The 16,144-nt window shown below is 37.8% G+C and overlaps 1 protein-coding gene across 1 annotated transcript in view; it reads left to right on the top strand.

Annotated features, from left to right (window-relative positions):
- LOC126175850 (FAD synthase-like) overlaps nucleotides 1–16,144 on the top strand; it is a 101,908-nt gene that overhangs the window by 50,196 nt on the left and 35,568 nt on the right. Inside the window, exon 4 of the mRNA XM_049922857.1 lies at nucleotides 4,072–4,193. Within this exon, the coding sequence (XP_049778814.1) occupies nucleotides 4,072–4,193 (122 nt within the window). The remainder of the gene's footprint in view (nucleotides 1–4,071; nucleotides 4,194–16,144) is intronic.

Genomic DNA, 16,144 nt, shown 5'->3' with positions numbered 1-16,144 from the left:
TTTGAGCAGTTTCTGTCAATATAGCACTTTGTGCAAGTTGTTCAGATAAATAAATTTATTAAGGGGACTTGCACGTGAATAACTGTCAAAAAATATATTTTTTTAAATTTTTGCCTTAAACAATTCTCTGTGATTTTCTGAATAAGAAAAAGTTTACTTCCAGGAAAATGGACCACAGAAAGTACCAAAATTAGAGGAATTCAAAAGCTGCTGCATGCACCACAACATTCCCATGGCACACAGTCAGCTCTGTTGAAAATAAAGTTTTGCACTCATTTGTTTCATTTTTACAACTTTTTAGTCTCTTAAGTTAGCTAACCTGTGAAAGCTTTACAGTTGTTTATATTTTGTTTATACAGAGTTTAGTCATTGTTTGCTATTGTTTTGGCACGAATATTTTGTTTACAGTGAAGTGACTGTGTGCATGAGTTTCTTATTGTATTATTATCGACAAGCCATAAGACAAAATAAAAATGACTTTGAGGGAATGAAAAAAGCATTATGAACTACCTTCTTTCATAAATCCTCCACAGATGACAACCCATGTCATTCACTCTGCCCACGTAGCAGTGATTCATGGTGTGACTACCAGGGGGTTGTTACTCAACCATAAATATTCTTTGCCATTTGCTATAATGGAAGTTATAAGTGAGCTTAGTGACACAAGATTATTAGAGAAATGTTTACATGGTAGAATTCAAAATTCAAATAAAAGTTTCAACAATTGTAGATGGGAACGGATACCAAAAACTGTTCTAGTAGGACTAAATACTTTGAAAATAGGTCTATTGTTACATTCCATCCTGGATTTTCCATTGTTTGAAAATAAGTGTGCTAGATGTTGTTCTATGTTTCAATGATGGTGCAGTGTCAAGGCTTAATGTTATGGAACTGATGGGAGCACCTGGTGGACTAAGTATGCATAAACCTCTAATAGCCATTGATCGAAGGAGACTCTTCGAAGCTGAAACCACCAAAGAAGTAAGAATAAAATGTAGTAGTGTTATAAAGAGAAGGGAGAAAGAACAACAAAGGAAACAAGATGAATATGGACGTGGGATGCATTAGTGCCATGCAAGTTTAACAGAAAAAGCAGGTTTAATAGAAAAAGCAAGTTTCAACTTTAAATTGAATTTCCCAAAAGCTAAAATTTCATGTTCTGTTACATTTTGGCTAAGAACTATTAAACATAGAGATCTGAAATTTTGTGTACTGTCTTAAAACATGCTTAACTAAAAAGTAGACTACTCTTGTGACTTGTGGAAAATAAAATGCTTTTTTGAAGAAAAACTCTGAATTCATTTCCAAAATTTTTGATAATCACACTTAAAATTTTTTTCTACCACAGTTTATGACAGCATCTTTTCAGTAGTCTGCTTTAAAGATAATAGAATAAAGAACTGACAGGAAAAAAATAAACCTTCTACTTTGTTTGTATTTTGAGTGATTGTTACCTACGGTGTACATAAATAATTAGCATGGGTTATTTCACTTGCAACAAAAAAATACAATTAAAAAAAGTGATTCATTCATAAAAATGTTCCCAAAAGATGTCTTAAAAGATGGTAAGCATTATATGGGCTTACAAATCTTATTCTTTGAGTTACACTGTTTAGAAAACAGAAAATTTTTTCGAGGTTTCCCCGGGAATTCATGGACCAGTCCCCTGAAAAAGAGAACGTTGCTGGATTTTTTTACATTGTCATCAAACCAACAATAAAACTTAATTTTTCTTATTTCTGCTTATAACTTAGTCATTTGCAGACATGTTCTCCCTATTTCAGATTGATACATTTGCCCTTCTTCACCAACCCTGAAAATTTATATTATCATCACTTAAACATCCTGCATAATTCATTGAGTTTTCCACTCGCAAGGGGCCCAAGGAAAAGTGTTATAAGAATCTTAATAAAAGAGAATATGAAACCAAATTTGTACATGATATACCTTTATGGTCGAGATATGAAGGTACATTATAATAGATTCTGGATGTGACTTCCCCTCACCTGTATACACAATTCAACACAGTGCTCCATATTTGTGAATTTTGCTGCCAGAGTACTGGGCGTGACTGCCTGGATTTCGCAGCGGAAGTTCTCAGGTGTCTCATCAATGCATGTGGTTTGTTCTTGTACGTGTTATCTTTAAGGTGAACACCCCTCCCCCCCTCTCCCCTCTCGCCAGAAGAAAGACAGCATGTTTCATGTCAGATGGCTTTGAGGGCCATAATTCCATGTAACTCACTCTGTGAGGGTAAAATGATTACACAAACAACCATTCACACTTTAGACATATGACATCTTATCCCATCTTGCTGGTATCAGCCAAGGGTCAGTTATTCATCATACAGCAGGTTCAAAAATTCCTGATACAATACCTGGTACACTTCACTGGCAACAGTAGTGGGGGGAGAAAATAAAAAATAAATTAAAAAATTAAAAAAATGTGCCACTGTCATAGTGTGCAGAACATGCCCACTTACTGCAAATGGAGGGGTTCCTCAGTGACTGCTTGCTGGTTGTCGCTACTCCATAAACATGTGTTTTGTGAGTTGACGTATCCTGACAAGTGAAGTCACACTTCATCACTGTACCATGTGCACTGTACCACCTTTCAGTGATAAATCATTGATACCAATGGAAGTATGTTAGGCATTTATCAGTTTTGGTCTGTATTGGTTCATGAACAACAGTAAACTTGTATGCCTGCTTGCTTAGCAGGTCTGTGACACATGCTACATGGTAGTCCAGATTCGTGCAATGATCGGTGAAGAGATATTGTGAGTGATGCTGAAAGTTATGTCTTCAACTCAGCCACACTTTCTTTTGGTAACTGCCGGTGCTCCCCACTGTGCAATGTTCCCTTTGGTTTCAGCATCATCATCAAGCTTTGATGTTCTAAAAACAGCTGCTGACATGTTTGAAAGGAACCACTTACCCAGTACTGTTTCACAGGAAAGACATGTTCTTCCACAGAATTTCAACACATCATCAGAATCAAACACCACCTGAAGAAGCAAGTCTCTCAGAACACCTCAAAAAGTAAATCACTTTACACTGCAACACAAGACCCACACATAAACACACATGTTGCCACATTTCACAGATGCTGCCATATTGATGAGTTATATGAGAACATCTGCCATGAAATCCAATATTCCAGGAGCAAGATTTTCAAACATGCAGTGCCATGTTTAACTGCATATTCAGGTGGGTGAAGTCACTTCTGGCATGTCTTGCAATGTACTCTCATCTCTCAACCATAAAGATATGTCATGCACCAATTTAGTGTCATATACTCTTGTATTAAGATTTTTATTAACTTTTTCACTGGGCCCCCTACAAGTGGGACATCTTGTAAAGTGACAATAGGTGAACCCATACCTACAGTTAGAATTTAGAAGTGGCAATGTCATTGTTGAATTCTCTCATCATTTCCTGTTGTGTCCCCCTTGGCCTGAGGTCCTAGGTAACTAGCCTGTCTAAGCTGTGAAACATCCTGCTAGCTCTAGTTTCTTTTGGTGGATGAAGGATAACTTGCTTTCAGGAGCTATGAGTAATAGTTCCACCAATCACTCTGTATTGGTATAACTGGGCTGCCATGTGATAAGTAGCACATTATTTCCAATCTTTTAATGTAGAATAAAGAATGTGTGTGTGAACAATGTGGGTGTGAACATTTAATTGGCTAAAGGAAGAAAATAACCAGATGTGGTCATGAGGCACATATGAAAATATATAGAATTCTTTGATTATAATAAGAAAGTTTCCTTTTGTTGATTAATGAATCAACTAACAAGATAAATTGATTCCATATTTTAATAGATAAAAGATTTCATATTTTTAATAAGCTGAGGAACATGTAGCACAAATTCTGATAATGAATTAGTATTTCTGACAATAGTCATAATTTAAGGACTCTGGGGATTCAAAACTCCTTTTGTGCAAACCAGTATATGAATATCACCCTCATTAATATCTATGTCATCTTATTTTTCTTCTTTATTTCCTTGTCTTCCCCATCTGTAAATAAAGACATATCCTGCCTTTGTGTAACAAGAGTACTTTACAGATGACAGATAATGACTGGCCTCAAGTAATGCGTGTCTCTCCTCTGCTGGACTGGGATTATCAAGATGTTTGGCTATTTCTCCAAGAAATGTCTGTGTCTTACTGCAGTCTGTATGATGTCGGGTAAGTTTGTAGCATTGTACTTGTGTATTTTGGCAAACATATAGTTCTAATTTCCCATCTGCAAAAATATATACCATCATTTTTCTTGAGAGAAGAATGAATGTAGCCTGTTTTGCTAAGCATATCTATCTGTTTTACATTATGACATTTGGTATGCACAATGTTTCATTATTGTAACGATGTTCAATATATGAATGTACTCGTACGTCACTTGGTGAGAAAGGAAGTTATCGTTGATAGAGTCTTTATTTTTCTGGATAGAAAAAAAGGGAGATAGCGTGATGCAACTTAACCACACATCTGCAATGTATGTGATACATGATTAACTGAAAGATATGTTCCACTTTTATACAGAATTTGTTTTACTCAGTGTCCTTTTTAAAAATACATGACATAAGTAATGTGGCATTTGATGTGTCCTTGGTCCTTGTATGTGGAACATGAATATAAGATTTCTTCATCAGCCTTGCACTTTGCATGTCAGATATGAATCAGCTCCCTGACGCTGTTGCCATGGCACCCTTCATGAAATAAACAGTGTTATTGATCCCACATAAGAAGTGTACTTTGCTCTGCTGTGAGGTCCTCACTTAAGCTGGATGTCACTTACCATTCTGACCTGTCTGAAGAGAATCAAACCTTTATTTAGCTTTAGTATTAGGAAGTGTATTGCAGCTGACTTTAATACAAGGAGAAAGTGCTGTGATACTTATATTTAAGCAAACCAGAATAGTGCAGTGATACCGTCAGACAATAAAAATATTGTCTTCCTAATTGAGTGATATTTGAGTTATTCTTTGTAGATTTTATTAGTCATCTTTTACTTTTTATAGACCAGTCAACAGGAATAAGTGTCTTGGTTCTGTGTTTAAGATTTTATGTTCTTGTAGGTGTATGCTAACTGAGAGAAGTAGCTTTTAATTGTGCAGTTATGTCTGCATTGTGTTGTGTTCTTGTAAGTACATACTGATTTTGTTACCTGTGACAGTTTCCATAGATTTGTGCCCTAGAATGTGAAACATCGTTGAGAAGAAAATATGAACTCAGTGCATTGAAAGAGTTTTTTTCCTTGCAAAAGGTCAGTGTGCTTAACTTTTGGACTAAACTGATCATCTGTTTCATACAATATCCACAAATATAAAAGTTAATGATAAGAGCATAAATATCACATGAGTACTTTTTACAAATAATATGTTGAGAGTAGTGCTCTTTTTTCATGCATAGATATCTTTGCATGGTATGCAGATGATACGTAAAAGTTGAGTTATAAAACTCAACTACAAATGACACAAGGAGAGGAGGATTGGCAGGCAATTGCAAGCCGGCATAAAGTGCATTACAGTAGAAAAAGTCGCTGATGGTTCGTGGGTTTTTGCACTGTTGCTGCCGCTGCTTCTGCCGCTGTTGCCCAGGCTGGCTGCGGGAGTGTGAAGCACGTTGTTGTGCTATACTAGCCATTGTGACTTTCTCCCTTGCAGTCACATCATTCGCAGTTTTCACTGATTCTGCTTTCCTGGCAATGTCTGCTCATCCACATTCAGCAGTTTGCATTCTGCATTCATATCGTCGCCTAAGCGGTTCATCACTTTGCGAGTGGACATCTTGTCGAGCCAGCTGTACGGCTGCATTTTATAACTGTACTCAGATCACTGTAGAATACACTCTAAGTCATCCACAAACTGGGGAGAATGAGACATATGAATACCTCAACAACACGTTGCTACCCCTTACAAAAGTATCATCAAATCTTTCTAATGGAATTCCTGTAGAACGCTGGAATGTTAGCATGCCCAGTACCAAGAAGAATTTGACATTCATCAATATGACTGCTGCTTCAGGAAACTTTACACTTTCTGGTGCAAGTGATATTATGAATAATTTGACACGTGAGAGAAAGAGCATAAGTTATGCAGTCACTACTTCAGACTATCATGGTGGCACATGGAGAAATTATTCACAAGATGAAATGGTTAAAAATGCCTCTGAATATAACAGTAGCCATGTTCTTCCACTGTTTGTGAATCTTTTTGGCTGTGGGTATGAACCTGAAGATCTTTGTAGACATTTTTACCATGTCTATTCGGAGGTAGGACTTGTATTTCCTTGCTTGATTTTTGTCGATATGGGCCCACCATTTGCAGTTCCGGATCCACAAGCAGACAAATATGTCTCTGTTGGAGATCCTCTTCGTGATTTCTTCCTGTCACTGCTGCCAGCATTTACATGTCTGTGCTGTGCAATTTACATTCATATGAGGCGCTTATTCCAACTGAAGCCTCAAAACAAAAATGACCAGAACTCTGTTAATATCAAAAAGCTCAAGCGAAACTCAATTGCTCCAAAAAATTTTTATGAAAGACGGATGATGGAAATGGACATAAAATGGCAGCATAAACCCAAAGTGAGCACTCCACTTGAATGTAGGAGTATTTGCTCTTCAGTAGAACCTGATAAATTAAAAAAATCTGCTAGTCGGGATGATACTCGGCATCCAGCTTTTATTAAGGTGCCACCTGCAGATGCTGTCCCAAGAGCTCAGGCTGGACCAGTAGACCATGAGCAGTTTTTATAGGCAGTTAAAGTAAGTATTTTGATTCACACTGTTATTTCTTGTTATTTATTGTTACTAGTTGTTTGTTAAATTCGCAGCACTGCTAATATGAGTAAGACATTGATTCTTGCCACAGGTACTATTGCAAAATCATTTCAGCAGAGTAGCCATACGCAGTATGTTCCAAATGGTTCAGTGGCCTTGTAATAAAAAAAAGTTAAGAGTAGAATACTACTATAGTTTCTCCAATATATGTCCTACACACGAAGTCATATTGTTTTTTAATTGTATTATGGAAGTCTTCTTTTGATATAATGTTTATTTTACTTCTCATGGTTCTTTCAGTTTTCCGGACTGATCTAGAAATTATATGCTTAAGGATGTACTGTCGACTTTGTTACTTTGTTCTTGTGACGTCCTTTTGTTTTTTGAATTATTATTGAGCCTTCAAACAGACGCAAGTTAAACATTGTTTAGTTTCTAGATCCAAAACAGTAGTTTTAAACATTACTGTAAATTGGAGAAGTAAAATATCTACTCACCAAACAGTGGGATTAGAACACACATGTAAAGATCTTGAAATGTGCAAGATTTTGGAGCCAATGGCTCCTCCTTCTGGCAGAAGGGTTGAAGGAGAAAGAAGAAGGGTAAAGGAAAAGGACTGGTGAGGTTAAGGAAATAGGAAGAGCTCGGAATTGAATACAGAAGTCCGGCTCAGGGGTGACTTACCACATGGAATAATAGGGAAAGAGTGATTGTTGAGCTTGAAAATATAATGTAATTGGATAGATTAAAAAAATCTACTCACCAAGTGGTGAGCTCACACCTATCAAGCTATTGAAATCTGCAACCTTTCAGAGCCAGTGGCTCCTTCTGGCAGAAGAGTTGAAGGTGAAGGAAGGGGGTGAAAAGGACGAGTGAGGTTTAGGAAATGGGGAGAATTCAGAAAAGTCACAAAATATAATGTAACTGGATGAATGAAAAAAATCTTCTCTCCAAGCTGCAGTGGGAGAACACACATATAAAGGTATTGAAATTTGTAATCTTTCTGAGCCAGTGGTGGCTCCTTCTGGGACAAGGACTGAAGGGGAAGGAAGAGAGGTGAATGGGAAGGACTGGTGAGGTTCAGAGTCATTTTTCTTCGCCCCTCTTCTTCCCCCTTCAATCCTACTGCCAGAGAAACAAAAGCTTTCAAATTTCAGTACTTTTAGATGTGTGCTGTTCTATCATGGCTTTGTGAGTAGATTTTTGTATCTATCCAATTACATTATATTTTCAAAAATTGATTAATTTGTTGATATATTACTGTAAATGAGCATGGTTTAACTCGTGTAAATGTAGCTTGTAAAATATCAAACATGTAACTATTGTTACATGAATTTAGAATAGTGAAATTAGTTAATCAGTTAAACATATGTCACATGCTTTGTATAAGAGCACTCCAGTTGAAGAATACCTTACCAGAGGAAAAATGCTCTTGATGGAACACGAAAAAGGTGGATACGTTCCTCTTTCAAAGACTCTGACAGATAAGTGGGGAGCCAGTTACCTAAATCCTCATTCTACCTTCTTCACCAAAAATTTTGGCATGCCTACATATTTGCACTCTTTTAACACAGAACATTCTAAATCCTTTAAGCCAGTCTCTCTTCATAGTTAAGTCTTCATAATCAGCATATCACTCTTGTTGCCACTGTCTGTATATGTCTCTTTCACCCGGTCTCCCTTTTTTCCCATTGATTTACCATATATCCCACTGCCATTGTCTTCTGTCTTACTTGTAATGTCTCCTTTTGTCTTTCTCTCCCACTACCCCTATCTCCACCATACCTCGGCAGTTCAAAAATTTGGGTAGGGGAGAGGGCGGCGGGTCCAACTTGTTTTTTCCTCTACATTCACATGTTTAAGATTTTGGCCCAAAATGCATCCTTTCCTGTAAAATACAAAGTAAAATTTGCTGGTCTGTGAGGGTCCAAACCTCCCAAGCCTGTCTATTATCTCTGCTCATCAGTGTTTTATATTTCCATTGTGTCTTCTCTCTTTTGCTCCCATTACTTTTGCCTCTGTCTATCTCTTTTTCTCTTTTAGTGCCACTGTCTCTTAGTGCCCATCAGTATCTTCTCCCTCTTTCACTATTATTGTCTTCATTCATCTCTCTCTTTCACTGTCACTTTTGCTCTTCCACCATCACTGTCTCCTCTCTCTTTCTCTCCCACTGGCACTGTCTCCTCTCTCTTTCTCTCCCACTGCTTCTGTCTCCCCAGTATTCCACCATCGGTGTCTCCATGCTACCCTCTTTCAGCACATAAAAGTATGAATGTGTTTGCATACAAAAATTTTTGGTGAGGAAGGTGGAATGAAGAGTGAGGCAGCTGCTTTCCCACTTTTCTGTCATAATGTCTTAAATAGTAACATACCCACCTTTTTTGTGCTCCAACTGGAGCATTTTTCTGCTGTATCCTTTCTTTTCCCTGCTATGACAGGGTGTGTTGCTTATAGAAAGTGAATCCTATAGATTAGGATAAAGCTTTGAGAGTTTATTTACATGCTTCGACACATTTATATCCTTTGACACATACAAACAACAAATAAGTTTGCATAATATAAGGTTAACTCAAAATTGTTTATTTTACATATTTTCTGGATATTTTGCTCACCGATTGCAACTCACCGAAAATGTGTGGATCGTGATTTGTATCTAAAAAGAGGAAAAAGTATCTTACTGAATTTGCAATCTTTCCAGTTTTACATAATTTTTGACAGTGAGTCCTAGTTCTTTTCAGGTATGTTAAGATGCTCTTTAACCCATTTTTGTCACTACAATGCCACTTTGCGCATATTTGTATAGGCATGAAATGCCCAGTATGTAGTACAGCATGTCATTAAGTTTTAATGCTGAAGAAATGATGACTAAAAACATAGTGTGGTAGCCTCACAACCCTTGAGATAATGCTTGCCGTATGGTCATCATGTTTGTTAAAAGCACATTTACATCACAGATGGGATATTATGTGCATCTTTTACATGCATAATTATGATAACTTTAAACCTCTGCATCTCAGTTATGGATTATGATATCAAAAAGAGTTTTAAAGTACCCCAAGAATATCATTTTAAGAGCATACATTAAAAATTTTGACAATCTGTCTTGAACAGAAATTATAGAAGTGGCCATCCCCACAACTGGTACTTTTTATACTCAAAAAGCATGGTTTTTCAGGTTTTCTTGAAGAACCACCCATGAACAAGTGATGCTTTTATAAGCAGCCTAAAGTTCACCCTAGACCACACCTAATGCAAAAGAACCAACTGATTTGCGTAATTCACCTGGGCTGGGGGAAGCACGTAATATATAAATTTTGGCCTTGTACTGTAAGGTAGCTACAGTTTGCTTGTTCTTCCAATAAGTATACAAATGGTTGTTAGGCCAAGAGCTGGTACTATTTTTATTTCTACATTTGTATCATCTGCAGAAAGAACAAAATTTTCATCTTGTGACAGTGCAAAATAAATTTCATTGCTGAATATTTGAGTAAAGAGACCACATAAAATTCAACATTGTAGTATACCACATCCAATTGCTTCAAATGCAGAGTGTCTATTGCCAAAAACAGGGTATGGAACTGATACATACTATATTCTATCATGCAAATAAGATGCAGACCATAAAATCTACTGTGTTTATTATTGTTGGAGTAGAATGAAAACATCATATGTTTATTGACAAAACACTGCATACACCACCAAGGCAGAGAAAACAGAACTTCTTTTTCACGGAAGAAACTGTGGTTGTCGTTTTAAACAATGTGGAAGATGATGCACTCATTTCACAGAAACGTAATTGAGAAAGGAGCTCTTGTGTACTTGTTTAACTTTTAACACTGTCCCCCTTCAGCAACTCTCTCATCCAAACTACCTTTCTTGCAAAGGCTGCCACTGACACATTTTGTGCTTTTGTTGTGCTCAGTGCAATTGCAGTTTGTTCCACCCCCTTCCAGGACTCCAGATTAGTGAATGCTTCAGGTATTTCACCAGTCAGACGACACGGGAGTCTTTAAAGTGCTGTATCCTTTACACACCTTATTACCTTCCATAGTGGGACAGTAAGTAAGTTTGTAATGTGCTCTTTTCTTCACGTACATTAGTACCATTTTGCACCATTCCAGTGGTTTATATTGAATTTTGAACAATATTGTGACAAATTTGCCTCCAAGAAAAAGCTATGTCTGGTTGAATTCTTTGTGAAAAGTAAATGAGCCCACCAACAAGCTCATGATATGGAAGATTTTAAACTTCATCATCACATTTTTCATAAAGGGTATTTTGATTCATTTCCATTTCTTGGCACCCTTAGTAATTTGAAATCTAAATTTGTCAAGTAGTTGGCTAATATATTCCCTCTGAAAGAGACTAACTGTTCCATCTTCACTGTTTTCAAATTTCAATCTTAACATGTGTGACATCATGCCCATATGCTTCATTTCAGAGCAACTTTCTAGAAGAGTTTTCACCTTTTGCCTTGCCCTGTAATTCTGTGCCAATGTAAGTATGTCATCCGTACATACTAACAGTCACTTTCCCTTCCTTTGCACTCAGTTTGTATACACATGAATCTGTATCATTTCCAACAAATCCCAGTTTTTATAGTGAGTTATTTAAATGATCATACCCAGCATCTACGACTTTGTTCCAGTCCATATATTGACTTGTTTAACTTGGAAACCAAACTTTCGTAGCCCTTATTGATGAACCCTTCAGGCTGGAGCAAATATACATTTTCCTTTGATTTGCTAAACAGGTATGCACTCTTCACATCGTACTGGCCAATATGACAGTTTTTCTTGCACTGTCTGCTATCAATAGATGAATAGTTTCAAAATTTGAAAGAGAGGCATAATTTGTGTTATATTTTACCCTTTCTACTTGACTAAAAACTTTGCAACTAAAGCAGCTTTAAAAATTGACTTCCTACCAGATTTTCTTTTTAAATACCATGTATTCTTTACTGGAATAATACCAGATGATAGCTCAACCAGTTTCCAACCACCATTAGTCTTCAAGAAGTTGGTTTTTTCATTCATTGCAACTATCCATTCCTCTGTCTGCAGCTCATGGTCTAGTGGTTAGCATTGCTGCCTCTGGATCATGGGGTTCTGGGTTCTCTAACATTCTAACGACATAAAGAGTGTGTGTGTGTGTGTGTGTGTGTGTGTGTGTGTGTGTGTGTGTGTGTGTGTGTGTGTTACACTTCTTTACGAGGTGACTTACTTGGAATTCGCAGCAACTCTTCTTCACTGTGTAGCTGGATGCTGGAAACCTTCTTGGCTTCTTCTCCGTCGAATAACGCTAGGTACAGAAATTTTTAGACTGTCTACTTTGAAATAAGCAGACATACAAACTTTGCTTTTCATCAGTTAACGATGTATTAGACTTTCATGCTAACACTTCGTTCAAGAATCATGAAAGAAGGTTGCATACGTGGAAGAACCCTGGAGATACTAGAAGGTTTCAGATAGATTATATAATGGTGAGACAGAGATTTAGGAACCAGATTTTAAATTGTAAGACATTTCCAGGGGCAGATGTGGATTCTGACCACAATCTATTGGTTATGAACTGTAGATTAAAACTGAAGAAACTGCAAAAAGGTGGGAATTTAAGGAGATGGGACCTGGATAAACTGAATAAACCAGAGGTTGTACAGAGTTTCAGGGAACAATTGACAGGAATGGGGGAAAGAAATACAGTAGAAGAAGAATGGGTAGCTTTGAGAGATGAAATAGTGAAGGCAGCAGAGGATAAAGTAGGTAAAAAGATGAGGGCTAGTAGAAATCCTTGGGTAACAAAAGAGATACTGAATTTAATTGATTTAATTGATGAAAGGAGAAAATTCAAAAATGCAGTAAGTGAAACAGGCAAAACGGAATAAAAACGTCTCAAAAATGAGATCAACAGGAAGTGCAAAATGGCTAAGCAGGGATGGCTAGAGGACAAATGTAAGGATGTAGAGGCTTATCTCACTAGGGGTAAGATAGATACTGCCTACAGTAAAATTAAAGAGACCTTTGGAGAAAAGAGAACCACTTGCTTGAATATCAAGAGCTCAGATGGAAACCCAGTTCTAAGCAAAGAAGGGAAAGCAGAAAGGTGGAAGGAGTATATAGAGGGTCTATACAAGGGCGAAGTACTTGAGTACAATATTATGGAAATGGAAGAGGATGTAGATGAAGATGAAATAGGAGATATGATACTGCGTGAAGACTTTGACAGAGCACTGAAAGACCTAAGTCAAAACAAGGCCCCGGGAGTAGGCAACATTCCATTAGAACTACTGACAGCCTTGAGAGAGCCAGTCCTGACAAAACACTACCATCTGGTGAGCAAGATGTATGAGACAGGCGAAATTCCCTCAGACTTCAAGAAGAATATAATAATTCCAATCCCAAAGAAAGCAGGTGTTGACAGTTGTGAAATTTACCGAACTCTCAGTTTAATAAGTCACAGCTGCAAAATACTAATGCGAATTCTTTACAGATGAATGGAAAAACTGGTAGAAGCCAACCTCGGGGAATATCAGTTTGGATTCCATAGAAATGTTGGAACACGTGAGGCAATAGTGACCCTACGATTTATCTTAGAAGAAAGATTAAGGAAAGGCAAACCTACATTTCTAGCATTTGTAGACATAGAGAAAGCTTTTGACAATGTTGACTGGAATACTCTCTTTCAAATCCTGAAGGTGGCAGGGGTAAAATTTAGGGAGCGAAAGGCTATTTACAATTTGTGCAGAAAGCTGATGGCAGTTATAAGAGTCGAGGGACATAAAAGGGAAGCAGTGGTTGGGAAGGGAGTGAGACAGGGTTGTAGCCTCTCCCTGATGCTATTCAATCAGTATATTGAGCAAACAGTAAAGGAAACAAAAGAAAAGTTCAGAGTAGGTATTAAAATCCATGGAGACGAAATAAAAACTTTGAGGTTCGCCGATGACATTGTAATTCTGTCAGAGACAGCAAAGGACTTGGAAGAGCAGTTGAACGGAATGGACAGTGACATGAAAGGAGGATATAAGATGAACATCAACAAAAGCAAAACGAGGATAATGGAATGTAGTCGAATTAAGTCGGGTGATGCTGAGGGAATTAGATTAGGAAATGAGACATTTAAAGTAGTAAAGGAGTTTTGGTATTTGGGGAGCAAAATAACTGATGACGGTCGAAGTAGAGAGTATATAAAATGTAGACTGGCAATGGCAAGGAAAGTGTTTCTGAAGAAGAGAAATTTGTTAACATTGAGTATTGATTTAAGTGTCAGGAAGCTGTTTCTGAAAGTATTTGTATGGAGTGTAGCCATGTATGGAAGGGAAACATGGATGATAAATAATTTAGACAAGAAGAGAATAGAGCTTTTGAAATGTGGTGCTACAGAAGAATGCTGAAGATTAGATGGGTAGATCACATAACTAATGAGGAGGTATTGAACAAAATTGGGGAGAACAGAAATTTGTGGCACAACTTGACTAGAAGAAGGGATCGGTTGGTAGGACATGTTCTGAGGCATCAAGGGATCACCAATTTAGTACTGGAGGGCAGTGTGGAGGGTAAAAATCATAGAGGGAGACCAAGAGATGAATACACTAAGCAGATTCAGAAGGATGTAGGATGCAGTAGGTACTGGGAGATGAAGAAGCTTGCACAGGATAGAGTAGCATAGAGAGCTGCATCAAACAAGTCTCAGGACTGAAGACCACAACAACAACAACAACAACAACATTGACTTTCATATACAATAAAACTCTCACTTTCAACATAAATATATAACTTCCGGTAAGTCTCTCGTACAGTTGAAAGTCGGAAACAATTTGAGTTACTGTTAAAGAAAAGTTGGCTTAGATACCATAACTTTTCTTAACATGAATCAGAAAATAAGTCTTGCCTATGGCAAGCTTACGTTGAGAGTTTTTAAGAGGTCTTTTTCAGCTGTCTTTGTTTTAATAACAATAGACAATGTCATAATAAGCACAGAGCTGCATATAAACTCCATGGTTATTCTTTACACACTCACTAAAACATCTATGGATTGCCCAACAGGTACTCGTCAGTGCCATTCGTCCGCCGCGTCTACTTTCTTTCCACGACTAATTTTAAACCTGCACACACAAACATGTGGTGTGCAGTAGGTAGGATTCTACCATCCCACACTCATATCCAGAATATAGTGTGTTCAAGATGGTAGAAGGCTGAGTGGTTCTATAATTTACACAGAAATTCTCGAATCACTACAGTTCGATTCCTGGCCGGGTTGGGGGTTTTCTCCATCCGGGGAGTGGGTGTTCGTGTTTTCCTCATCATTTCATCATCATCATCTGTGAAAGTGGTGAGACTGACTGGATAAAGATTCAAAATTTGTAAGGACGCTGATAACCGTATAGTTGAGTACCCCACAGACCAATCATCATTATCACTGCTTCAAGATACAATAATGTTTCATCATTGTTTATTCCTCCCACAATGTTTATTTGTGCTTCTGCTGTATAATCTTTCCCTTTGGAATTAAATGTCATTGTATAACGTTTGACATTTATTGAAACCCATTTTTTCTTATATGATATCCTTTCTTGGCCTACATCAATTTTACCGAGCGAGGTGGCGCAGTGGCTAGCACACTGGACTCGCATTCGGGAGGACGACGGTTCAATCCCGCATCCGGCCATCCTGATTTAGGTTTTCTGTGATTTCCCTAAATCACTCCAGGCAAATGCCGGGATGGTTCATTTGAAAGGGCACAGCCGACTTCCTTCCTCTTCCTTCCCTAATCCGATGAGACCGATGACCTCGCTGTCTGGTCTCCTCTCCCAAAAACAACACAACAACCCAACCCTACATCAATTTTGTGAAGTTTCATCATGTTCCAGAAGTTTCTGATTACCTTGATTTTCCTCCTGGTTTGAGAGATCTTGAAGTTCCTCTTCAGTGTTAGAATCTTCTCTTTCACTTTGCATTTCGTCTTCACTACTTGGAAATAGTAACAGTACAAAAAATTTTCTGATTCCAGAACCACGTATTTTCATTTCGTTAAAGCACCTATGCCTGGGTTTCAGACAGAACCCCCTTTTTGTTCAATGTTGAGTTACAACTCCAGTACAGTTGGAGAGACCCCTGTAATGCTGTTCAAGTTTTGGGGGAATACCAAGTGGGCTGTGGTGTGAATGGGAATCTGGATTCAGGAGAAAGGCGTGCTGGGGTACTCCGTGCAGCTGTGCAAAACCCTGTTCCACGGTGCCATAATGGGTAGCATATCTGCCTAGTGAGCAGGTATGTCTTTGTTTGGGGATGTGAGAAAAAACTTTGCATCCAATCACATGTAAATGATGCACACTAGGGTTGAACTTTTCAGTTAATTG

The sequence above is a fragment of the Schistocerca cancellata genome, chromosome 3 (genome assembly GCF_023864275.1).
Source record: "Schistocerca cancellata isolate TAMUIC-IGC-003103 chromosome 3, iqSchCanc2.1, whole genome shotgun sequence".
In the NCBI taxonomy this organism is placed as follows: domain Eukaryota; kingdom Metazoa; phylum Arthropoda; class Insecta; order Orthoptera; family Acrididae; genus Schistocerca; species Schistocerca cancellata.
Note: the sequence above shows the minus strand (reverse complement) of the source record. Positions and strands in the feature narration are given on the sequence as shown.